Source organism: Mugil cephalus, chromosome 20, assembly GCF_022458985.1.
Source record: "Mugil cephalus isolate CIBA_MC_2020 chromosome 20, CIBA_Mcephalus_1.1, whole genome shotgun sequence".
NCBI classification, from domain to species: domain Eukaryota; kingdom Metazoa; phylum Chordata; class Actinopteri; order Mugiliformes; family Mugilidae; genus Mugil; species Mugil cephalus.
This window is the reverse complement of record NC_061789.1, coordinates 12991994-13018034: the sequence shown is the minus strand read 5'-3', so window position 1 is coordinate 13018034 and position 26041 is coordinate 12991994. Positions and strand designations below refer to the sequence as shown.

Genomic DNA, 26041 nt, shown 5'->3' with positions numbered 1-26041 from the left:
GAAATTCAGACTTTTGTCATTGTTTTGCCATGCACCGAGAGAATATTGAATTTCTTTCTATACAACAGCCGTCCAAACCCACTGCGACGATTTTTACACGATGACAAACGACTCAAGAAAATGAGAAAAAAAACACGATCTTTAATTATTAAGGGTAATGATGCATTATATGAGGCGTCATGTGCAGAAAAGCCACCATAAAAATTCTGAAAAGGAATAATCACAGAGTTGGGAAAAACCCCTAAACAAGGCAAATATGTGAGCCATTATAAAAAGTATACACGATTTGAATTATTTGGTCATAGCTGGGTCTGACTGGGGGATTACAATCAGTTTGATAGGGGGGAAAAAAAAACTCCCTTTTAATTGTGAAATCGAATCTTTGAGCATCAAATATATAAATCTCTAAATCAGGTGAGTTGTAATCAAACAAAATTCTGATGGAGCAACACTATTAAATCCCTCCCCCACCCACTCAGTGGACCGCTGGATATAGTGAAGTAAAAGTGTCAGAAATACCTTAAGTGGCCACGCATGTCCCGCCACTGGAAGACGACTGAATTTCATATTGCACTCTTGCCAAATATTTGGTCATTGGCAGCCCTTATTAACCCTGAACAGATTTAAATTTGAACTGTATTTCCTTTGGCATGCAGCCATTTCTTTGGTCCTTTATAGTAGACTGTTGAAAACATTCAAGAGAAACATCGCAATTCAGGTTCATGACGTGTAACGCTCACCTGGCACTGGTTTAACATTCTGTAATCAACAGGCTGAGGTAAAAAAAAGAAAGAAAAAAAAACAACAACAAACACCCTATTGTTAAACCCACTTTCACAGATTTTTGTCAGAATTTATATCACTGCATCTTAAGTACAGGATTTAAAAAGGAACAAAAAAATGGAGAGAATTTAAAGCATTCGTTGACCAACAAGCTTTGGCTAAATTTGTTGAGGTTATACGCTCCATTAGCCTCGAGTCTAGCAAGGTCTTGCAGTCAATTCGCAAACGTTTCTCCAGCAGTAAATAGAACAAAATGAGTTCACTGTAAAGCCTGACATACATACAGCGCCGTGTCAGCGAGAGTTTTGTGGTTTAAACCACCGATGTTAAACAAGGTCCCTGGTTTGAGTCAGTATAGCAAAAAAAAAAAAAAAGGCAGCTGTCCAGAAAGCACTGCGGCGCGATGGGAGGGAGCGTGAAGAGGTGGAGTGAACCTTTGCCTTTTCGGGGTCACCTGTCTCGTATTTGACTCTTAACATATCTAACAGCTGAGTGTGGTGGTGGTGGTGGTGGTGGAGGTGGAGGAGGGAGGGGGTTCCTCTTCGTTCACAGAGCGGTGCTCTCTGATGGAGCGTCGGGGTCTTGGTGCAGGTCTGAGGCGGCGGGCTCATGACCAGCAGAGCTCTCCGGTTGGTGGTCCGCAATTACCGCTGGGATAATAGCTCTTCCAGTCCCCTTGGACAGGAACAGGCCTCCTTCTGCACGGGACGGTTAGAGGGAACAGTCAGCGAACAAGTCAGTAAGCCTCAAATCACAATGTTTCAGACTGGGGTGCACACACACGTGCAACGTCTCCACACTCCGTAAGACACCAAGGACTGCTCTCATTATTAAAATCATCAGTCAGTACTGCACTGATAGTGATACGTTTTAGAAGTGGAGGCAGTTATTCAAGAGTTTCCTTGGTGTTTTATCCTTTAAATGTGACAAGTCGTCTACACAGCTGTGCAAGGACTGCAATAGAACGCACACACAGGTAGCGCGCTGTCAGCTTTAACGCCATTCAGGGGCACGTTAGTTACCACAGGAAACTGTTAGCGGGCAGACAGTGGGGGAGTCACAAACGTGTTAGTTTTGTGGGGAAGCACACTTACGTGTTAGACTGAACGCACAAACACATACCATGACATTATACATACACACAACATATGTATAACACGTTTAAGCATAGAGTATGTGTACGACAAAAGTTAAGACGCCAAAACTTGTGTTAGACTTCTCCCCACCACGTGGACACGCACATGCAGCGGACACACAAGCAAGCCCAACGCATCAGCCAGTGAAATCCTTACCATTACCTGCCTTGCAAAGCTCATCTTACAGGCAGGCCGACAGCTCAGACATCTGCAACATTTACACATTTCCTGTCATGCTTCACATCACCAATTATTTTAGTGAACGCTACAAGACAGCGAAACCAAAAGCCACAGAGATAAACAGGGCAGTGCCCTGAGGGGAGACCAAATTCTCAGGTGAATATCAGCACAGGGAAGTTATTTTAGTTACTGCAACGTCTACAGAGAAAAAAAAAAATGTTTTACTTGCGTATTATGCATTTCTTTTCCATGTTGGATCTTAACAATTGTACAATGAGTACTGTGACCCACAGTAAAACTATAATAGAAATGATTTTAGGTATTTGGTTGTTTTTGGTCCTAGCTAAGACTTAGTGATCAAACCCAATAAACGGACTCTTTTTTGGCCTTCTGATTGGTTTGCTAACCACCAAACAAAGAGCTTCTAACCTGTTAAGTCCAACTCCCTGGTACTGTTGCTAGGTTAGACAAGCGATAGTGTAGAAAAACCTATAATAATAATAGAGTCTAGGGTTAAGGTGGAGGCGAGGCAGCTAACTTTAGCAACGACCAACGTTAGCAGACACAGGAAACATTATTTCCTCCACTGTACCCACATTCGTCAACTATCGTTTGACTAACCTTAGCTACAGTAACACTGAAAGTTGCAAAACAGGGTAAGAGCCCTCGGGATGGTGGTGGGCAGACCAATCAGAAAACCAAGTAAGTAGAAAGGAAACTGCTAATGTACAACAATATAACGTTTCTTCTTCTGCTTCTTCCGGGTTGAATTTTTCTTACAATATGCACCGATCAGGCATAACATTATGACCACCTGTCTAATTCTGCATGGGTCTCCCTTGTGCCTCCAAAACAGTTGGGACTCATCATAGAATGGACATGGGCCTTCTGAGGGTGTCCTGTGGTGTCTGGAAACAGCATGTTACTAGTGGGAGGCCTTTGGCTCCTATGGGTTGAGAGGAGGGGCCTCTGTGGATCATCCCACAGATACTTGATCAGTTTGGAATCTAGTGAATTTGGAAGCCAGGTCAACACCTTGTGCTGTTTTTCATGTTTTTCGAGTTGTATCCTGTAGTGTCATTGCTGTGGGGTGGGGGTCTGCTCTGGGTGGATGGCCCATGTCTAAGTAACAAAACGTTTCCCAGAAGAACATGGTATTGTCACAAGATGGTCAGTGTTACTTACTTCACCTGTCAGTGGTTTTAATGTTATGTCTGATCGGTGTATGTATGAGAAACTTCATTTATTTCTGCTGCTGCATTCCTTAACTACTCAAACACCATACTGGATATTAATCCTATTTATGTGTTACTATAAACATGGAAAGACAATTTACCTGTTATGATCTTGGAGGCAGAGCTGGGTATGCCGTTACCTTCGTCATTTGTCGCAGGCTGTGGGGGTGGCGGCATGCTGGGTCTGACCCTTGGCTTCGGAGCCGGCCTAGCGGGACGGGGGAGAGATCCGGAGGGATAGGAAGAGAGCGGGCTGTTGAGCGGCCCATCGTGAGGTGGAGTGTCAGGCGGCGTGGGAGTGCTCGGAGGGGAGGGCTCAGATTCGCCTTGGGCATGTTGGGCTTGAGGAGGCTGCGGGGGAGGGTGGCTCGGGGCGTGGGCGGGCCCGTCTCTGCTGGTGTGCCGGCGGGCCATGACGGGCGGGTGATGAGGGGAACCCTGCGCACCTAGCTGGGAGGCGAAGGGGCTGGTCTGCTTCGGTGGGGCTGGGGCCTGCTTCTTTGTCCCTACAGAGGACGACGCAGCTATTAAGATATTTTTAACATTTATGACGTCAAATAACTGGAAAGGGGATGCACGATTTATCACCTCTCCGGATCATGTGTGGGCTAGGCCCCCTGGACCCGCCCTGAGGGTGCGGCGTTCCCACTGAAAGATGAATGGAACCATTCCTCTGGGGAGGCGGGGTGGACATCATTTCGCGGGCGGGGCTGTGGAAATACAAAAATGTTCAAATGTTAACCTATTTACACGTCTGTGCTCTTCAATTTAACAAGCAGGTGGCGAATGGCAGGGACTCATGCACAATACATCGGACAAACTGCACATCTGTCCAGACTGCTTAGATTTGATGAAGGTTATCAAAGGAAGAGCGACGGCAAAATGAAACAGAGGCGGGCATGGGGAACGGGGTGCAAATTCAAAAAAAGTTTGTTTAAGTGACTGGACAAATGGTCAGTGATGAGTAGCAAGCAAAATCAGACAATGCCACAAAGAAGGCAATTAAGACACACTGATAAGCAGGCTTGAAGGAGCGAGTGTTAGCTTTAAAAAAAAAAATCAATCATCTCAAGCAGAAGACAGACTGAAATTTATGTAACCAAAGCATACCATTACTTTTACTACATTACATTCATGATTAATGAAGCCAAATTAAGAGCTGGAGCCACTGTAGACATAGTTATTTTCATTATTTTTTTGATTTATGACTCCTGGTGTGGAACTGTGAACTAAAATAAACAATCAAACACATGACAAACACAAAACTTGGGCGAGCTCCGGATTTGCTGATTGGCTGCGAACACACGGTGGCATATTGTTGCTACCTCAGCTCGCTCCTTACCTGCTCTCTTCTGCGCTGAGCTGGGTTACAACATGAGGCTTCACTGTGGCTACATGGACCCCAACACCTAGACCACCACCACCACCAATACCAGCACCGCTCAGGCCAGGCTTCTGAGCCTCTGGAGCCGAGGACGAAGCTTGAGGCTGGGGCTCAAGCTGCGGAGGGCCACCGGCTTCCAGAGGGGGCAATAGGGGTTGGGAGGTGGGTGAGGTTAGCGGAAACTGCTTTCTATTTGTCGTGAGTCTGCGTGGAGCCGGCTCCGGCTGTTTGTTAACAGGGCTAGGGAAGGGGGGGAGATGGGAGAGAGTTCAGGAGGGCAAACCACACGCCATCACACAGAGTGACGAAGCAAGAGGACAAGGGTGACAGAAAAAACAAAGCGAGAGCAGTAAGAGTTGTTGCGAGAGACAGAAAGAGACACTACTTCCGGAGTTTGGTGAACCCAGTTTCAGAAAAGAAGAACCCAAAGAGGACGTAAAACCACATGACAGTGACCTTTCTAACAGAACAACTTTGCAGTGAACTGCAAAGCCACTGCAGGGACATTAAAAACAGGTGCCGCATCAAACAAACAAAAATGCAACACAGGAAGCCCACACAAAACATAGCAACCTACAATGTGGCCTAAGCTTTAATTGGAAATTAAAGAGATAACACAAGAGTACACAACAATAACACCAGAGACATGAAACTCTGGACAAAATGCTGTCCAAACAATACTGGTAATGGTTGAAGGGAGTTTTGAAGAAAATACGTGAAAGACGGCTACTTATTCATATGTGCAACCTTGAGAAAAGCATAACTGATCAGGTTGTGTTTAAATCATAACAGAAACGTGATGCATAATATGACACAAAACATCATTCCCTTTTTCAGTTTTTAGGAACTGGACTGACGGGAGCTACATGAGACTACGGCACAGCTTTGAAGTCTGGGCAGGGCAGATCTTCAGTGGGTGTTTCAGTGACCGTGATGGACTCGTCGGCCACTACATAAAGGGCCGACACGGCTGGGCCCCGCGACTCCTGCCTGCTCATGGTCTTGGTACGGGACGGGAGGGTGAGGGGCAGGCTGAGGTTGGGGCGAGACAGATACCTGTCTTTACGGGGAGTGTGACTGTCCCCGTCCTGCCCCATGCTTCCGGGGCGTTTCCTATCGAAGCCGGATTCAGGGTCTGGAGTTGACGGATGGGTGTCCTTGGCAAACATGCCTGACACATTGAAGTCCACCTCTGAAGGGAAGGAGCAAAAACACGTAGTGATGTGATGATCAACAAAAATCCATTCAAACTTTCAATATGTCCAATTTACTGATATATTCTATGTGATTGGGTTTAGTGCTACATTGCTAATATGGGCACACCAACAGACTTCGAATTTTTGAACAAGGTTAACAGGATAGCTGGAATGAGCGTGTCAACATACTAGTATGCAGTATATAGGGCATACTAGTATGCTGGTATTAGAATTTGCTTTAATTACAATGTTCTCAAAGCACCGTCATGCCCCGTTCAGACTTCAGTAATAACATGCCACATAAGTGATCTAGTTGTAAGTGGCCAACTAAAGCCCTATTCACACAGGATTAGTTTAACCTGGGGATGTCATGTGATTCAGAAATTACCCCACTACGTCTGTGTTTCATGTGGTGGATTCACACAGGATAAGCAAGCTCTGTTTTAGTCAAATTTACGTTATCCGTAATTATGGCTCTGCTACTTTCCATCTCACTACACTGCGGGTCAAAGACAGCATTAATTACTTTGCAAATCAAAATATATTTTTGATACTATTTAAGAAATTACAAATTACATATTTAAATCAGACCCACTTTTGCAGATGAACACAGTTAATGACTGATTTATGTGATTTATGTGCCTCAGCTCGAGTCTTAAAGTACTTGGAAAGTTTAATGAGCATACCCCGCCTGAGCATAGGAGTTGTCTCAGACTGTGAGAATTTGTGAGCTTTGTCACAAGTTAAGCCGAACAGCTAGTCACAGTGATCCCTCTCACCAGTCTCTCTTTCTTTAGCATGTTTACTCGGCAGAAATATCACAGACAGTACTTGTACTAGAGCCAGCAGAACACTGATAGTCCCACACTGGACAATGGCCAACTGCCCATTTGGTGTGGATCCACTACCCCAACATCAAAGAACTACTGTAAAAAAACTAAGCCCCTAATTGCAGAGACGTTGTATTATGGGAGGACCTTTGCGTTACGAGAATTGTGGCAGGTAATTTGCGGTGTAATTATTACTTCACAAATTACAGACATGGACCATTTGCATGGGATTAAGATCATAGATGAACTCTGTGATTATTACAAATTAGTGAAGGTCCCCAGATAAAAATTGACTGAGGAGACTTCAGATCCGATTGGTCAGACCACATTTGGAGGTGGCGTGGTCAGCTGGAGCCTACTTTCTTCGGCAATGTGAACTCGCCATGATATGTAGCCATATTGACGGACCACCTATGCCCTCTTATACGAATGCTTCCAGAGTTCAAATTGGTTGAGGTCCATTAGAGACACCAGCTGTTTACACAGTATTCTTCTGCAATCTGAATTAAGTTAACTTTATCTGCCAACTGAGGGCAAAACTGAGATTGATCATGGATCGAAATTTGTCGCTAGGTGTGAACGCACCTACTTAAAACTTTATGCTTAGGTTAGATACACAGACAGAAAGAAAGAGTAGTACTGCAAACGTAATTTACCATCAGGGAAGAACCAATCTGCATGTTGGATGATGGGCTCAATGATAGCCACCACATGGACAGATGTAGCTGCTGCCATTTCTGCCAGTGTCCTGAGCACAACCAAAGTGAGAAAGCCACACAAGGACGTCAGGAAGGTCAGCTAAACAACCCATGGACTTACACTCATGGAATAACAGAAAGGCTCTCACCCTTCGTTCTTCGCCCAGAGCAGGTTGGGTCCCAGGACTATGGCAATGTTGCTGGGGGTCATTTTGTTGACGTCGCTGTCCTGAGCCAGTTTAGCCAGGAACTTCACAAGATACCTGAAACAAGGACACGAACTGCTTTAAAATCTAAGAGAAACTGTCGTTTTTGCCCCTCATCATATGTTTTTAAACCACTGGATCCCAACCCTTAGGACTCCTCATCTGTAAGAGCAAAATTATGGCCTTGGTGTGGTCGTGAATTATGAGTAGTTTTCATTTCAGGCTCCTTTTCTTGAAGGCTTTGACATATATACATTTGTAGCAATAAAAGTGAGTGGAGGGCTCCGTCGATCAGACCTGTTCCAATGACAGGGACATGGGATCTTGCGAATTTGGAGACTAGGTCAACACCTTGTAATGTTTTTCATGTTTGTTAGTTGTTCCTTAACTGTTTTTGTGTGTCTAGGTGCGTAGTACATGTCTAAGTAACATCAACATGAATGCCAGGTCAAAATGTTTCACAGAAAAACACTGTATTGCCACAGGATGGTCGATCTTATTTACTTCTCCTGTCAGTGGTCATGATGTTATGCCTAATCCGTGTATTTTGAGCCAGACCCAAACTCAAAGCAAAATTAAGGCCTTGGTGTAGTCAGGATTTCTGAGCGGTCCGACCAGTGTCACTCTTCTATTTCAGACTGCTGTGCCTGTGGGGGGTCTCAGCCCACATGCCCAGGGAGTGCTCTAATGATGTATCAAAGTTACATTTAGAACACTCTATTTTCAGATCGTCCAAACCTGTTGTCTCAAATGCACTAATGAAAGCGAAAAATGGAACGGAAACCATCTCGGCTCTTATCATGCACTTTAAGAAAAGCAGTTTAGTGCCAGTGTGTCGACACCGTTGTGTATTGCAAATTACAAAATACGGAACAGAGTTAAAGGAAAAGAAATTAGAGGTGAATGCTCATACCTGAGATTGGCTTTGTGAGCCTTTGGCAAACTGTCACATGTCACCCACAACTCCTGAAGCCTCTTGTCAGGGTCCGAAACACTGAAACCACACGTACACAACATTCAGCTCTTCGTAGTTGAAAACAGCATACACTGCCTCAGGTTTAAAGCTTATTAACACTGCGTGAGTCTGTCCTTTTACAAGATATTAAAAGACTAATTTCTGTGTGTGCCATTTTACTTAGAGGCCCGTGTCCACTCGTCGTAGAGGCTATAAGTCATTAGAGGTTCAGGAAGTTCCCTGAGGTAGGACTTCAGGGCTCCTGGGTGCGAAAAAAAAACTATGAGAAGAAGATCTGGGACAGATGGTTTCGCTTTTCACGGATTTGCAGAACAGGCTGTACCAGCGACGGCGTGGGGATCGGAGTAGAACTCCTCAAGCTGTGAGGTGGAGCAGTCCAACGCCGCTTTCAACTTTTTCAGTTTAGAAGCTCCAGCAGCTATCCTGAAGAGACCCTGGATGGAAGACACAGAGAGAATGAGTGCAAACAGGTATCTGGGTACTGGCTGTTATAAAATAAAAAGAAGTGAGCACAGGCAGCAGGAAAGAGGAAGTTTCTGATCCACCAACTGGCATAGAAAGTCGAGAGAGGAATTGTTTTGTTACCAACAGAGATGTGGTTCTTTCAAGATGAGCACCAGACAGACACACGGCAAAAAAGCGGTTTCCGGTTATAAAAGGAAATCGTGCTTCATGGGGTGTCTTGTGATATAGTTACATTTAAAGAGTGCAACAGCGGACATGCTAATGGGTAGCAGATGCCTACACACACACGCACGCACACATACACTTCTTATTCTTACAGGCCCAAGACTAGCTAACCACAATCTGGCCACAGATGTTTCCAGATTCATCTGTAGAGTGCAGGCACATGACCCACATCTCCTTCCAGCTCAGACTGAGCTGAGGAAGTTTTACGGGCACAAATTTACTTCCAAACTCGCGGTCGGTGCGGCTCAACTTTGCCCTACTTTTGCAACGCCTCCCCTGTCACTTTCTTCAAGGGTTCGACCGTACCTCCTCCCTCATGCCGGTCTCCAGCAGCATCATGACGCAGGCCTCGATGGGCAGGGCGATCTCACGGTTACTCCTCTTCAGGTGCTCCTCCAGGGCCGTGCCGTACGCCGGCTTCTCCGTCCAGGAGTCTAGGTGAGAGGAGAATTATCATCGTCGTTTGAGTTACTATCAGCTATTCTTTTTTGTATATCTGGAAGAAAATAGGTCTAAATATTAAAAATAGTTACTTTTAGAGTTACAGTGGTTACTTTTTTTTTTAGCTAGACTTGGATGAATCATTCACTTTGATTATTTTTGCATGACTTGTCCTCATGTGATGTTTCTCTGTTGTACAATATAACGGCGCCACAAGGAATTAGGTAAATGTTGTGTTTGAACATCATTTGCATGTTTAAAAAAAGTGTATGTTTTTTTGTTTTTTTACCTTGCTGCATTTGGATAGTAGGTATAGCTGCCTCCAGTGTTGCCAGAGACTTCCTGTGGTACTCAGCCTGGGCTTCTAGTAACTGACATGCACACACAAACATATAGGCAGCTCACACATACAGAATTTTAGAACAAATGAAACAATACATTCAGATTGGCGGACTGGATCACATTTGCATCGCATTTCCATTTTAGTTCCAGGCCATAGATATTAAAACTGAAGTGAACTCACCATGACATAATAGCGTGCATATTCTCCCTCTTTGGAGGCAAAGCTGTACATGTCTGCAGAGAGCTGGTCCTGTCAGGGGAAGAAACAGATTTTACCACCCATGCCAAAATCTGTTTGACTAATAAACCCCCTTTTAGGACACTAATAGACACCAGATGACAAGGCAATGACAGACCTTTAATTACATTGTCCTAATAGTGTGCATGATACAAACGTTTCCTTTGTCGAGCCAGTTCATTAGATATGACCCTCAGCTACTGCAGGCTGGAATGTACAGATATTAAACTAGACAAGCATCTGTTAACTTTGCATACCCATACACATATACACATACACACTGCTGCTATTGTTTTGCAATGTTGTGTGACACCCTAACCGTAACCCTAACCCTAGGTACACCGGTGAAAACCAACACCTGACTTTTATATTATAATTATAACAACAACAAAAGCTTGCGGTGCTGTTAAACTGGATTGAAATAAACACAAGTGGAAACATGCATTCATTGGTGCAATTCAATGGTAAGGCCTCCAAAAATAAAACCCCATCAGCCGCGTCCTCAGTTGTCTTTGAACAAATGCAAAATCTACCTTGCATATTTCGACTTTGTTGAGGGCCTCATCCATCTCGTCTTTGAGCATATCTGCTTTAGCTGCCATGGCCATGTTGCTGGACTTTGCAGCCTGCAAATACCTGCGAGCCAAAGGATTCAGATGCTTAGGAATGTCGGCAGTGAGCATGAACGTAAGCTTTTCTTTTTACTTCGCAACTTAGTAACTGATTTCATCTGTACAGGAAATCTAACCAATGTCGGTCTAGGAGAAAGATTGGGCTTTACTCAATTGGGCAACACAGTTAGTGTGGTAAGAAGAGGTTTGGCTCTGCTGTACCTCTACAGAATAAGTGGTTAAACATAATGGATGGATATCCAGAGAACAGTGCATGCAAATGTACCTCGTCTTAGCCGAGTCAAAGTCGAGAACCAGCTTAGCCAGTTGCTTCCTCTGTTTCAGTATATTGGGGATTTCCACCTGTAGAAAACAGTGGGGATCATCAGTGCGCCACCACAAAATACACTCTGCAAATTAGATGCGGCTGAACGCAGGTCATAAGGGGCCGGCAAAGCGTGAAAGGGAACACGGTGTCCGTATTTCTACCTCTGCCAGCTGGTTCAGAGGTTCCAGTATGTCTCTCTCGATCTGCAGCTCATGATGCATGAGTTCGGTGGCTAACTTGCTTTCTGCCTCCCCGCACACATCCATCATCTTGCTGTTGGCACGAACAAACACAGGACAGAACCCTGTTACTTGAAAACGATCTGTTCAATCTCGCATTCATTGCCTCTAGTATTCATTCAGTACCAGTAGTTAATGGGCATTAATGCAATTATTTCTCATCTGGTGACTGGATGTCGACACATTGACGTAATGTTGAACTACTTAGTTTGGTCTTGCTTGCAATGAATTCATACCCGATCAAACTCTCATCTCCAAGCTGGCTGCCTCCCTCCTGCATGGTCTGGGACAGCGACGTGAGGGGAAGCTTTTTCTACAAGAAGAGCAGCAAACATGCGTGAGTATTTATTTTACTTTGTCATTTAGATGAAACTCAACTCATGCACGAATAGTCAAAATTCCACAATTAAGTTGCCTCAACGCTTTAATCAAAGGAATTCATGAAATGTATGGCAACTGAAGACGTAATCCGTTGTCTCTGCTTCTTCATTCAGAGCTCCGTGGGCTGGGTCTGCTCGACAGGGTTGGTGAAGCAGGCGGGAGGCCAGCTCTGAATAGTTTTCCCCTGACTCTCTATCATATCTACGTGTTACATAAGAAGATAGTGAAGCTAGCAGGTCCCTGCTAATACCAACACTTGTGTTACAGTGATCCACCCTTCAATTCAGTTTGTGTATATACATAGTGGCCTCCGAATAATTTGCAAAAACGTATCAGGTTGCGTTGATAACATGAGGTAACAGAGTGCGTCTTACATGTCTCTTCTCGGTGTCCGTGCCCAGTTGACTCTGCAGACAGGACACCAGCCTCTTGTGCGTGTTGTGCGACACCAAGCGTACCAGCTCCAGCCGCCTCTCGATCTGCATGTGGAGACGAGACGAGATGTTGGGTTAACCAGTTTGATTTGAACTTCTTCTCAACACGCACACACATGCTTCTTCCCGTTCAACACCGGCAACACAGGTGAAGTCAAAACACAGATGCTGCACCAGCATGCGTCCATCTCTAAATGTTACTGTTTTCACTGAAAGGTGGCGGAGGGTATCGCCGCCGATTGTCTGGATCTGATCTGCAGCGTGCAGCTGTGCAACAATGAGCTCTGACAGCCATGTGGAAGGAGTCAGTGGCGAGAAGTAGCACAAAGTGATGGATTGTGGTCTTTTACTGTGAACAGGCTCTGTATCAAGATACATCAAGAAACACTTTACAGGAGAAAAGATGAATAGCTCTGACTGCAGGCCTGATGTTTACTGGTCATGCTTTATGAATAGGTGCTACACGGACTTTAGTGGTGGTTTTGTATGTCTGAACCCTTTAACTGTAACCTGTGGATGTTACTTTCCCAGCCTGGGAACCAGACAAACCCAGAACCCGTTTGGAAACACATTACAGTAGATTGCAAAGATCTGGCACGCCGCAGGGAGCGATGTAGTCATCCATGTCATCTGAGCACCACAGACTTGAATTTGTTTACAATAGAACAGTTTCCGATTGGTTGTAGGACTAACCAATTGCAGGTTGAGGTTTGTTCTTTCTCTTTATCAGTTGAAACTAACCCCATAACAAAATCCAAATTGGATCTTACGCCAGGCTAATATTTTTTCATTATTTCCATGGCCCATTTTCATAAGAATCTTGTTTTTTCCACATTAGCTCTCTATTTGCCTTCCATGGAGGCAGTGCTTTGGGCTTCAGAGTGCTTCAACACCCATATTTAGTTTCGATTCAGGGAGGAATTGATGCAGTGTTGTTACGATGATGCATTTAATCGGGGTTCGGTGACAGAGTTCTGACACACACTCAACATCAAGCATTTGGAAACAGTTTGGTGATTGCTCGTAACCCCGCTATATCAGGTAAGCCTGCAGTTAAGATAACTACAAGTAGCCCTATTGGTCCGTAGGTAAACATGTTCACACTGAAAATGAGTGGTTTCAGCGCAGATGATTTGTTCTGGTGAGGAAACACTCCCAGTTGTGGAAGGATGAACTCGGTGTGGGAGCGAGCCAGTCCTACAACTGAAACCAGGGATGCAGATTCTTCCTTTATGAAAAGCTGATGTTGTGACTGCTGACACTGACCAGCTGAACAGTTACTCTTTGCTGGGGTTGCCCTGACAACCCAACACGCTGCAGCTTAACTGAACAGATTTACGGCAATAAATAAGATGCACCGAGTTCGAGAGGCTTTTCCTCTCGAACAAATATGTAAAAAGAAACATTTCCCAGTTTGGGATTAATAAAGAACGCGTCTATCTAGCTAACTTTGTAGATCCTTGAAAACAAAGTATGAGTTGGCATCCAACTCTAAAATCACAGAACTCAAATTTTCCTTGAATGCACTACTGAGATTTTCCAGTCCTTGCTCACAGCTTCTTGGCCATGTGACAATGACATATCTCTGATGAGTGTCAGGTTTCCAGTCTCCAGTCACCAGTTAAGTAGTAGTAGTAGTAGTAGTAGTAGTAAAATGAACATGAATGAAGATATTTTTAATCACTGTAAATCTAGGTCAAAATTTTGGATGAAGGCTTAAGATATTTCTTATCTAGTATTTGCCACAGGCTGGCTAACACCCAACTAGTTGCTTGTCATAAGTATTCACTTCCTCTTCCTGTTTCAGTATAAACATGCAGCCATGCCACTACATCTTAAGGCCCATGGATTGCTGTCTGTCCCTCACTAAATCACCGTCGTCTTCACTCCGTTTCAGTCTCTCTCTCTCTCTTTCTCTCTCGAACACAAACACCCTTCTCCCTTTAATGTACTCTCATCCCTTTTTCCTGCAGCTGTTGCACCATGCCAGACCACATTGGGACTTGGCTTCCTCGTCTGAATCCAATTGATTCGCTCACCATTCAGCTGATCCCTGGCTCTCGATAATGTATGGGACTGGTGATGGTTTGATTGAATCCAGATTTCCAACACTCTGTGCTGGGAAGGAAAGTGGGAGGTTTGAGTGACTGTGGAGTGGCCAGTACAGTAAACGCTTAGCAATCACATTGTCCAATATAATTATTATTTTTTTTAAGGAGCACATCTGTCCTTAATTGTTCTTGACAACCGTTAATCTGATCTACTTGACAATAGGTGGATCTATTGATGGGGACATTCGAATGAGAAGCCAGCGTCCGTTACGCTTTAACAACAGTCAGACATGAAGTGGATGGTTCCCAAGAACCACCAAGGGCTGACCAGTTTTTCAGCATGTCTTAAAATACGCCAACCCAAACCGCATTACAAACTGTGCCAATGGCATGAAATGGTATACACCTACTGTCTCCTAAGTGGGTGTTCTCCGAAGTGTTCCATGTTGCAGTTGGGTCCAACATTTAGTTTATGGTGAAAGAGTCTGATCTCCCTTTCGTCCACCGAAGCAACTGAAATGGTTTCTCAAGACAAAACCTTAGACCTAATCACTATCCCTTTACAGGCTTAACCCTATTTCACCTGGTAGATAAATGTCAGACAATGCAAAAGCATAAAATTTAGGAAATACTAAAACTTGTTTAACAGCATAGTGGTTTTTGGACTGAAACTAAAGCACTTTTAGGGGCCTGATTTGAACTTCGTCTAGGTCACAACACTGACACCTGAAACTATACAAAAGTTGCACTTCTTTCTCTTAAGAAATGTCCAGTTACTCATCACATGTTTTGTAAAAGTGCAGCTCATCAAATGTCAACGCTTATAATATTCCTCTTTCCACTAAAACAAATGGAAACATCTGGACTTGTCATTGTTTATAGGTCAATACGCTATTGTGTTACTGGTCAGACCAGCTTGAGATGAAATTGGGCTGCATGTGGCCCCTGAACTAAAATGAGTTCAACACCTGTGCTCTAGGTTCTGGCCTTACAGAGTAGACGGGAAAGGAAATTGTCAAATAGTTCAATTATCAAAAGGGCATAATTCTGAAATATGAAACAGTTAATAAATACACCATGTGTGTAATAAAATAGCATATGCGTGTTTTAACTGATTTCATACATTTTTAATGTACCATTTCTTTTTTCTTGTACTTTTTTTACTGATTGCTTCTTCCATGCTTTTTTTTTTTTTTTACCCACTCGCATGCTTCCTCAAATTTGTGTCATTATGAGCTGAAGATAAGTCTGCAGAAAAACACAGACTTACAGAAAGTGTACATACTGTAAAGCTCTATCAATCTGGCATTATAACAGACCTAGGGCATCGCAGGCTTAGCAGGAACGTGTTTTCATCCAACCCGTGAGTTCATAAGTGTTTCCATTGAGAGTGGGTCAAACCATTCCTGGCCAACTGCAATGAAAGTCCTCAGCCAGGAATGTCCCTTAAGACGTCTCCTTCAGCTTCCTGGGAGTTGTTTTGCCCTGTGTGTGTGTGTGTGTGTTCACCAGCTCAAAAAGGATAGTCCTATTCTGAATTATGATAGCTAGAAATGACTGGTGTATGGGCTTATAATGATGGCTCTTACAGTTCTCACTTATATTTTTTCCTACATAATAGTGCACCAATGCTTTTAAGCTTCACAAAAACAGAACCAACTATGTGATATTCTTCCCAATGTTCAGAAGAAAGGAAATGCCTTCAGAAAAGCAGGAAGTGCTGTCAAAAAAAAAGATAAGCTAATTGTTTATCTAAAAATCTGATGCGTATCTTGATGGCACAAATGTAATGTTAAAGCAGAAATGAACAGTGAGTGCCTGAGAAAGCCCCTTTTAGAACACCAACCAATTTTTAGAAATTTGCACACAGAGAAAAGTGCCCTGACCGGCTTAAGCTGAAGAGCTGAAAAGGAAAAAAAGGAAAAACTCCCTGATTCTAGACAAACCCCTCCTCCCCCACACACACGCACTCATCACACACCACACACACTTTAACATAACAGAGATCCATTCCATTCTCCAGTTGCAGAACTGTCCAAAGGTTTACAGTCCAGTTATTGCCAGCATTTTTCCAGACAGCCCAGCAATGAAAACAGTGAACAGAGCAAGCTGGCGACCTCTGACCTGCCGTAGCAGAAAATACGGAACGTTTAGTGAGTCAGAGAGGAAGCAGGCGGGTGGACACAGTTTTTGTTTTCTGGCTTGGGGCCGCTTTTGGCTGACTGAGGATCTGGTTTACTGACGGCTGGCCTGCCGGCAAATGACGGAGCAGAAACAAGATTCAAGGAGGAGTCATGTTTGCTTAAAGGAATAGATTCACATTTGGGGGAACTACAACACTCTAGTTGCACTCCACTGCTCATTACAATGTAGTGACAAAAAAAAGTAAAAATTTAGCACACACTCATAAAACTGTTGCCCATTTTCTCATCTAAAGGTATTGACACACCACATCAGCAACAAAGTACTACTGGCTACGAAGATTGACGGGGACTTCATCCGTGTCTGGACCAAAATATTTGTTCTTGAACACACCGTGAAGACTCTTCATACCAGCAGGTGACAGTGCAATATATTTGTCATTCAAAACCGCTCTTATTCAATGGGAGGCTAGGAACCTTTAAAAGTCTACCAACAGCTGTACAGATCTGGCCTCTCCTGAATCATACCAATGTGTTTGTCTACAGAATATTCATTCTAGGTTATCGTAGCATTGCTAAAATATTTGTCACTAATCTCAAAGTAAAATGTGAAACGCCGGAATGGGTCAGATACACTGGGAGACCTAGGGTCACCGATGCTCAAAGTCTGCCGACATCGGCCAACAACCCTAACCCTTGACAGATACTCAGGGGTTTTGCTTAGCTCACCATCTGGTTCGCTGACAGATACCTGCTTACCATACGGTATCAGATATGGGCATAATGCATAATGACTATCTACCCGTTACTCATATCCTCAGTTGTATTCAAATGCTGAGATATGGGGCCAGTTTCAACCTGACTCTCCAGTGCGGGAGCAAGACAGGTAAAGATATACAATCCAGTCTGACAGCCTCCGCAGCTCTCCCACTGAGGCGGGGCATGTCCAAACAAGACAGATGCCTTAGCCAATGCAAAGGAGTACGGAAGAATGGGAGAGAAAGGACGTCCACTCCATGAATATCAGTGTCAAATTTCATGAAAAAAGGGGGATTTCTCGTAGAAGGGGGTTGAAGGAGCTTGCGGGAATTAGGGATAGGAAAAACTATTCTTTCTCGGCTCATGTTGGAAAGAGTAAAAGAGAAAACCTTCCCAGGCAGCGTGATTAAACTGCTATGCCGATAACGATTCACTGGTGTGTAGCTACACATCTTGCAAGGTTACCAGGCAGCAGATCTGAAAACTATGTGCGAGTGATTCTTCTACACTTTCAGTTATTTCCAATAAACGCAAACTCTGACAGGCAAATTGAAGCTGAAGTCGTTGTGCCAAAAGACATCCTGACAATCACATTCCTGACTGAGGGCTAGAGCTTAAGGAATGTCCAACACAGCACAAAGATCCAGCAGTTCAAGACCAGGACCAAAATACAACTATTAGCACGGCTGAAGCGAAAATGAAGTGGTTTGTACTCCTGTGTGTTAATCGTACGGGGTTCATAGTTCACTGCAGCGTGTCATAAAAGGTCCACGGCTGTTGTCGAGAGTCCTGCACACTTTTGCTTTTACCTTCCTTCAACAAAAGTCCTTTTCTTCCCCTAAACATGCCATTTCTTGCTCAGTTTCTGTCATATTTATTCACACTCACTTTCTAACCGTGACCTCACAGTTTCACTGGCCAGCGTTCCCATCCCCCCCCTCACACACACACACACACAGACACTATGCGGCAGTGTACTTCCAGTGTGATTCCAAGATAAAAGAACATTGCCAGAGTCTGCCTTGAGTGGAAAACCATGAGGCACTTCTCCCGCACTGCCAAACCCCTGGGCTGGCGAGGCGTTAGCGACTGAAAGGCTACCCAGTAATGTTTTAATGCCAGCAGTTGTACTGAAAGACTGCGAGGCGACTTGGCATCAACAGGCTACTAAAGCGTGATGGCTTTAACAGAGCCTTTCGAGGGGGAACTTGTAAGTCCTTTGATAACTTCTGTATTTTAGTCAGACTTCTAAAGGAGCTATTTTTAAATGAAGACACAAAATTGTGTTTTGCAGAGAACATGGCACGACGCCCTTCGTGAGTGACAGACACTGAATCACAGTGACATCAGGTCATAAACATTTGGAGTCATCTCTTGCGGTCTGCTCATCATTTCGTATAACACACGATGCGGGCTTCGTTTGTATTTGCACGTCCGGCAAAAAGAAAACTGCAGCGTGATGCCAAATTTTCCTCATTTGTTCCACTTCATTTGTACTTAAAAGTGGCCCTCGCCCACTCAATTGATGGGCTTTTGCATAATAGATTTTTGCATCATTCATGAAAAAAACAAAAAACAGAAAACAACTGATTAAAAAGAAAGGCCACCAGAGGCAAAATCCGGTCATTAGTATGCAGAGACCTTTAACGTCATCATTTCCTGCAAAGTTGCTGTATTTCCTTAACGATGACCGGTATTGTGAGTAAGTTTTACTACCTTTATTTATTTTACTGCAGCAAACAGCACAGCGGTGATAGTACTGTGCATACAGACGCGTCCCGGGTTCAAGTTATAATCCTATAATATATTTGCTTTAGAACTGTGGTTAGATATCGGACTAAAACTCCACATGGCTCAAAGCCGACTTTGGGAATTCAAAAATGCCTGAGAATTAGCTTGCAAAAATACTGTGCTGCAGCATGAGCGTATATCAGAGGACACAAAATAGAGTTTACATGTACATGGACACTAATGAAAGAGGATGCGTCATTTACCTGTAGGAGGTCATCGCTCAAGACTTCAGTTTTCTCAGCCCTGTAGAAAGAAACACAAAGGCCGGCGGTCAAAAATAATGAAGAACACACCTTTAGTATACAGCGACTATACACGATTGCATAACAGTCGCTACTCACGGCTCGCATAGGAATGTGTATGTAAAGACTGTATCCTCTCACTCTTCTCAAGTGGAGCTCCTTATCATACCGCATTTTCTCACATGTTTTATTTAACTTAACCCGATTAACCAGTTGCCATCCTGTGTTTTTCACCTCTCTTCTATTTATTGAGGGTCTCTGTGATAACACTGATGTCGGTGACGTTAACAGAAGCCTGACCACATCCATTTGCAGTTTGCACCGTATTTGCATGAAGTGAAAATGCCACAATGTGCTGAAATCCGCAGTAAAAAACATCTGATTCCATATGAATTGCATGTGTTCAGAAATGCTGCGCTGAACCTGACAGATTCCACCACCGAATCCTAAAAGACACTTCTCTTTGTGTCATCTCCACCTTTTGTTATGGCAACAGGGGATTCATGTGGAGGAGGATAGGAGTGGCCATGCTGGCTGTCAGAGGAACACAAAATTGTAGCTGCAGAAGTCTGCAGAAAATAGATCAGCACAACATTGCTCAGAATACCTTGATAAAAATCACTCGCCTCTATTTAAGTAATATACATGTTCACTTCTTCATGTGGCCTTTCGCCGTATTTTAGCTGGCTGGTTTTAAATCTTGTTTAGATTGCGAGTTCAACGAAAGAGGTCACGCTATCAATATCTGACAAATACACCGACATATTATGTCTCCACACACAAATCCCTGAGGACCTCTTTCCTCCCTCTTCCAGGGAAGGCCTACACTATAGATTTAAGTCTCACAGGGATCAATTAACCCTCCGCCACACAAGAGTTACGACCTAATCCTGGTGTAAGACTCAAAAATAAGATCTTCATGTTACACCCTCCACAAGCAGTACGCGCTTACCTCACCCATGCCTGAAATGTTCTCACTGCATATCCAAAACGCCTCTGGGTGCAGACTACTGGCTCAAACCATGAGATTTTAGTTCAGCTAGTCATAGGCCAAAGTTGCAAGGATATGTTTTTGTTTTCAATCTACAAGACAGACTCTGGCAAAGTTATTAGCATATTGAGGCCGTGGCGCACCATTACAAGACTTGGGCCGTCTTTGGCCACCGGTGAGCATCTCTGTCCCTAGCTTGTGCAGTGTGTCCCAGTCTCTTCTCACTATTTGGACATTTAGCAGCTGCTTTTCAGCCACTTCACTTTGAATCAGCGGTAGATGAAAAAGCCAGAGCAGTGCACGAGACAAGAAACAGAAGTGATGGAAGTAAACAGAACATTAAAAGTGTGAGACTCTCGTTTTCATCTTCATCTTGTTTGAGCATTTGGATAATATTTTCTGCCACCGCGCTGGTGTTATTATTTTTTTCCTTTCATGCTGGCGCAGAATATGCGTGTGCCCAAGTGCAGTGAGTGGTAAATCTCAACTTCAGTAACACTAGCCAAGTGTTTGCTGTTCCGAGAAGTCAATCTGCAACTATTGTAATGACAGTTTCAGACAGTTCAGTTGCTTGATAAATTATTTTATACAATTTTAGTGTAGTTCTGTGATTAAATTAAATCTGTGAGTAAATTGAATATTTATAGGTTTTGTACTGTTAGGGTTAGGGTTAGGGTTAGTACCAGTACCAGTACCAAGACTTTGGTTCTGGCATCTTCTGATGGGGTCTTTTCTGGTGATACCCTACAGCCTACTTGGCCTGGTCATTCTCGCAATCTTGTTCACTCAAGCTGGATTCATGGCTTTGTGTCAGATCTACGGCGATAACCGCATTTCGGCAATCAACACTTCAACAGCTGTGATTGGTCTGAAATGCGTCTTCTTGTTCATGGCTATCAGTGGCTGACTAACACAGATCCCCCCCCTCCTTCTGCCATTTACATTCTACTCAGATGTCTCATCTCTCTTTTGTGGACAGCAGTCATTTCAGTAACAGTAATGGTTGTTCAACAACAATAAGCTTCAAACTCCAACATGAGCTGCTCAGTTCTGCTTGTCATCATTTGAAGTACAAAGAGAATCTCAACACAGATTTCAACATCTGCTGACAAATCTTGGTGTAATTACAGAATGATGTCGACAAACCAGCTCAAATGTGGGCTATGCGAAGGTCCCCTATGAAAGCAAGTCTTGTGTCTCAGAGGAAGGCGCTGACGAAGGTATGGCTCAGGTACTGTGTTGGTATAAGCATGCTGAGAAGACCGACTGATTTAAAACAAAGGGGATAAGAAAGAAATCACTTTTGTCCAGTGAGACTGCACACAGAGGCTGCAAGTAGGCCATTCATCGACAGCCCACTGACGAACAGCATGCTATCTGCAGCCAGAATACCTTGACACTGAACCACATGATCACATTACACATTACTATACTGGATCGCCTCTGAAGGAGAAAGCTACATGAGAAATCTTTAGAGTTCCATCAATACTGAATTAGCATTGATTTGAGTAGGGTACAACTTGTCTCTGGTCAGCAGCGATTGTTCTAAGAATAGACTCCCGCAATATTAGAGCAAAGACACTGCAAGAACACTTCACAGAAAGCCGAGAAAGAATGATAACAGAACAACACACACAAATATTGTAGACACCGAATCCAAAGTCTAAAATCCTGTATGACTTTCATGTATTATCTGATATGTCATTGATTTGGTAAAGAGGCCCTGCCTAACCTTATCACTTTTAAGTGTTTCAGAGGTATTCGCAGGTCATCTACTGCGCTGAACCAACATGCGAATCAAACTGCTTCCTCTTGTTAATCACATGCAAATCGGACTGGCTTCCCCTTTTATTAAAAACGTGCTCTGCGGCTGCGGGACGTTCCCAGCTCTCCGCTGTGTCCCTGTCAACAACCATGGAAACGCTTACTCCACAAAAACCCTCCGTGCCCAACCTTTCCTGTGCCAAACACAAAACCACAAATCATCACAAACTCTCAAATCTGATTCACCACTTTGTGAACCAGATATTCCTCGTCGCAATGGGCTCATACTTTGTTTTGTCAAAGGCTGTAAACAATTACTTTGAAAGCTCATGCAAAGTTCATCTACACTTATTCTGGGTACTCAAACATATGTATATATTAAGTTACAAAAGCTGGAAGAAACATGTAATCAAGTTTATGAGGTTATGTTTATTACGAAAAATGCTAACCACACCCGCTCATTTTCTTTCGGTCATGCACCGGTACTGTACAAATGGCACCTGATGATTTCTGGCATGTTACACTCTGTCCAGCTATAATCCAGTGTGGGTGTGTGCTCAGTGTTCAATTGAGTTTTACTGCTCTTACACAACATGTGGAGCAATATGCGTGAGGAATCCAAGGCCAGTAATTTTCAACCATCATTATCTGCACATGTATTAACTGATGTAGATTTAACTTGCGGCATTGTCCCAGTGGTGGCAGATGGTGGAAAGAACCAGGAAATGTGAATTGTAAATGCATTCTACTAGAACAATCATGCGCTAAATCTTAGCTTTGTGAAAATAGCCAGCAAAGCCCCTGACTTGATTAATTTTGGAGACCGTGGCTCATAATACTGCTGAACTGCATTGTGTTGTACCGACACAGACAGTTGCGTGGGCTGAATAATAGAAACTCTTGCATGTTTAATTCAATCCAGCCTAACAGCACCACAAACCAGATTCTCCAAAATGATCATACACCAGCTGTGAATTACCACCTTTCTTACACAATTTCAATACAAACTGAACATTAGCTTAGAACATTAGAGTTTTGAAGCTAAGATTTAGTGCAGGGCTGTAATATTAGAGGGTTGGGGTTATGTTTTGAGTGTAAATTGAGTTGAACATGAATCAATTAAGTTAAAAACTGTACCAAAATTTAAACAGAAATTAACCCCCCAAGCCTATTAAAGCCCTACAGTGCACAAAAATATATCCCACAACCTCCCCCGCTTCCATCTACATTGTGTCAGGTTTGACTAATTTGGACCTGGGCCCCCCCAGCCAGAACCTAGGCTCGGCACTGCTGTTTGTCCGTAGGTAACAGTAAACTTTTGTTGTCATTTTTCATAACAAAAGCCAAATACTTTCGTTAAACCGCATCATTTACACACGTGGTAAAGTTCTGCGTATTTCCGTCAGCACTGAATTAAAAACTGCTGACTTAATTTTGTGAAACTTTAAAAACCGTCCAGGTATGTATTACCCAAACCCGTGGCCCAGCCCTTCCGACACCGCCCACCACCAAAATACAGATGACAATGGAAGACAATACTGGCCCACCAGATTTACAAAAAAACAGTGACACCACCTCGCACAAAATGCAAACCAAACACCTCACCGTCCAACAGTCTGGTTGGCGAGCTGCTTCATGCGATTAAACTGCTTCTTCATGTTGCCACTCTCCTTGACGTCTCCTGCAAGGGTGAGAAAGTTTGCGGCACCTCCGAGCGCCGTCGGTCATCCACCTTGGATCAGAAAAGTTGCGCTACGTCGCAGCCATTGTGGCTTAAAGAAAAAAAATGAAGAGCTGCACTTCGGCCAGTGTTATTACACTGCGATTGTGTGGTTTTCCGGGTTGAACAAGGCGGCATCGGCTGTTTAAACGCCACAGAGACGTACGGAAGTCAACCTCTAACAAGCGCCGAGATCCCCATTGCCACGAGCGACAGACGCGCTACTAAACTGACTGGTTGCAGTACAAGTATGGTAGGAAGAAGGAAGTGCCTTTACTTCCCGGACTGTAATGCTTAAAGCCGCATGGCCTGATGAGAAAAAAAAATAAAAAGCACTGACTCAGCCACTGTAAGTCTATGCTCATGGACTTGCAGTAAGGGTAAAGCCTTTAAAATCTTTTTTTTTTTTCTTTCAAATTGGCCTGGCTGTTTATTCTGTCAAATACGAGAATCGTGACAAACACTATAAAATTACTCAACGTGTTAACAAAAAAAGTGGTGATGGTGCATATCAGAACCGACTAGATTTAAACAGTTAAATAATCGTTTAAGCACAGCTCCAGGTTCAGTAGGACACGCCAGAGCTGGCCAGAAGCCCTGCAGAGATCCAGATCCCGGGACTGATTTGAGGTCAGTTTGCCACCAACCGTGTCTCGGTTGTTCGTTTGAGAGGGATCTGCTGCCACCTTGTGGCTGAAGCTCTGTCATGACAGGTTGAATTCACCAGATTTGTGTATTTCATCTTATTTGATCCGTTTTAGACTAATAAATATTGTATTGATGTTTTTGTCTTTCATTGTGACCTTACCTTTTGAAACGTTTTTACACAATGATCAGCCACAACATTAAAACCACCTTCCGAACATTGCGTAGGTCTCTCTTGTGCCTCAAAAACAGCGCGGACTCATCAGAGACTGGACACGGGCCTTCAGAGGGTGTCCTGTGGTGTCTGGCAACAGCATGTTGTGAGTGGGGGGCCATTTGGGCGTCATTTTGTCTTATTTCAAAAATATAATATTTACGATATATAACTCATATCAGTAATATAGGGCACCAATTTCTCTGATCAATGTCCGTTAAGAAGTCTTGGCTAGTACCACCAGGCCAAGACCGTCTGTAATCACGTGTTGCTACTTCAAAAACACAACTGAGTCTTCTGCAACAGGATGTCATTTGAGTGGGCCATCTGTCAATGCGGCCTAGGATGCAATGTGTGCTCGCACTGCTGAAAAGAACGTGCTCACCAGCAGACCACTTCCAAATGTGGTCTGAGCAATCAGATCGTAAAAGTGTCATCATTGCATCTTTGGCTGTGTTCACACCCGTATTTTAATTAATATTGATCAGATCACCCAAACCTCAACGTTGCATGAGTGCTGCTCTAAATTTAACAGCCCTCAGAGGTTAGATTCAGTTTTTCCATTGGTCCGCGAATACATAATGTTAGGTGTCTCTAGATAAAGTGTGTCATTGAAAACAGTTTATAAGAATGCCCTCATTCAAATGTATGTCTGACTGATGCCACCAGTTGATGACCTCCAAAGAGAACTATGCCAAATCCTGTGGTTTGATGCAATCAGGCAGTCAAACAGGAGGAGCGCTGTCTGTCTGCAATGACTTGCCTGGTCCCCATGGTGGCGCTGCTGGGGGCTGTGGACAGCAAGACCAGAATTTCCTATAGTGCCTTTTATGGTGGGCTGCTCATCAATATCCTGGATGGTGAGTAAAAATAAGAATGATTATAAATCTATTCTACGATAAATGTCCTCTGTGTTGGATTTTTGTGATTTTTTTTTTTTTTTTTTTTTTTTGCTGTAATAATATTTATCATGGTATTTTAATAGGCTGACATCAGATTTTTTTATAGCACTAATGCTTCATCAGAGGGCATGTGTCTGACTGTCTAAAGACAGTAATGTCACTGTCTTTAGGCTGATGGCTGAGTCCAGCACCCACTGCTGTAGTTGGTGCTGAGGTTACCAAAACATCTCTCACTTTGGTTATGCAAAGGACTGGACTGCCTGAAACAAACGGCCCCGGTAGCCCAAATCTCACACATATTCACATATTTAAAACATTGTTCTCCCTCCAACATATGTTGAATATCTCTCAGTATTGAAGGCAGCATGAATTGTCCTCCTTCAGTTTAAAAAATTCTTTATATTAGTGTTTTATACAATAAAATTAGACAGTTTTACCCAAGGAAAGGCACTACTCATATTTGTTTTCATTTCAATTTCTAAGTACTAATATA

At 43.5% G+C, this 26041-nt stretch overlaps 1 protein-coding gene across 5 annotated transcripts; it reads right to left on the bottom strand.

Moving 5' to 3' along the window:
* Nucleotides 1-121: 121 nt before the first annotated feature.
* arhgap17b (Rho GTPase activating protein 17b) lies at nucleotides 122-24137 on the bottom strand. 5 transcript variants are annotated; one of them, XM_047571870.1, is made up of 21 exons: nucleotides 23673-24136; nucleotides 19274-19313; nucleotides 12269-12373; nucleotides 11750-11826; nucleotides 11436-11547; nucleotides 11233-11309; nucleotides 10869-10971; nucleotides 10279-10347; nucleotides 10045-10126; nucleotides 9621-9748; nucleotides 8947-9058; nucleotides 8784-8865; nucleotides 8562-8642; nucleotides 7592-7705; nucleotides 7401-7492; nucleotides 5775-5910; nucleotides 4677-4958; nucleotides 3923-4044; nucleotides 3436-3840; nucleotides 2076-2127; nucleotides 1336-1481 (listed from the first exon to the last, which is right to left on the bottom strand). In XM_047571870.1, the coding sequence occupies exons 1-20, from the start codon at nucleotides 23723-23725 to the stop codon at nucleotides 2120-2122; spliced, it is 2280 nt and encodes a 759-aa protein (XP_047427826.1). In that variant the 5' UTR covers nucleotides 23726-24136; the 3' UTR covers nucleotides 1336-1481; nucleotides 2076-2119. The 5 variants fall into 5 exon arrangements, with proteins under 5 accessions (XP_047427825.1, XP_047427830.1, XP_047427826.1 ...); XM_047571871.1 differs by having other exon boundaries at nucleotides 1345-1481; nucleotides 2082-2127; nucleotides 23673-24137; XM_047571873.1 differs by having other exon boundaries at nucleotides 1382-1481; nucleotides 2086-2127; nucleotides 23673-24137.
* Between the last annotated feature and the right edge of the window lie 1904 nt (nucleotides 24138-26041).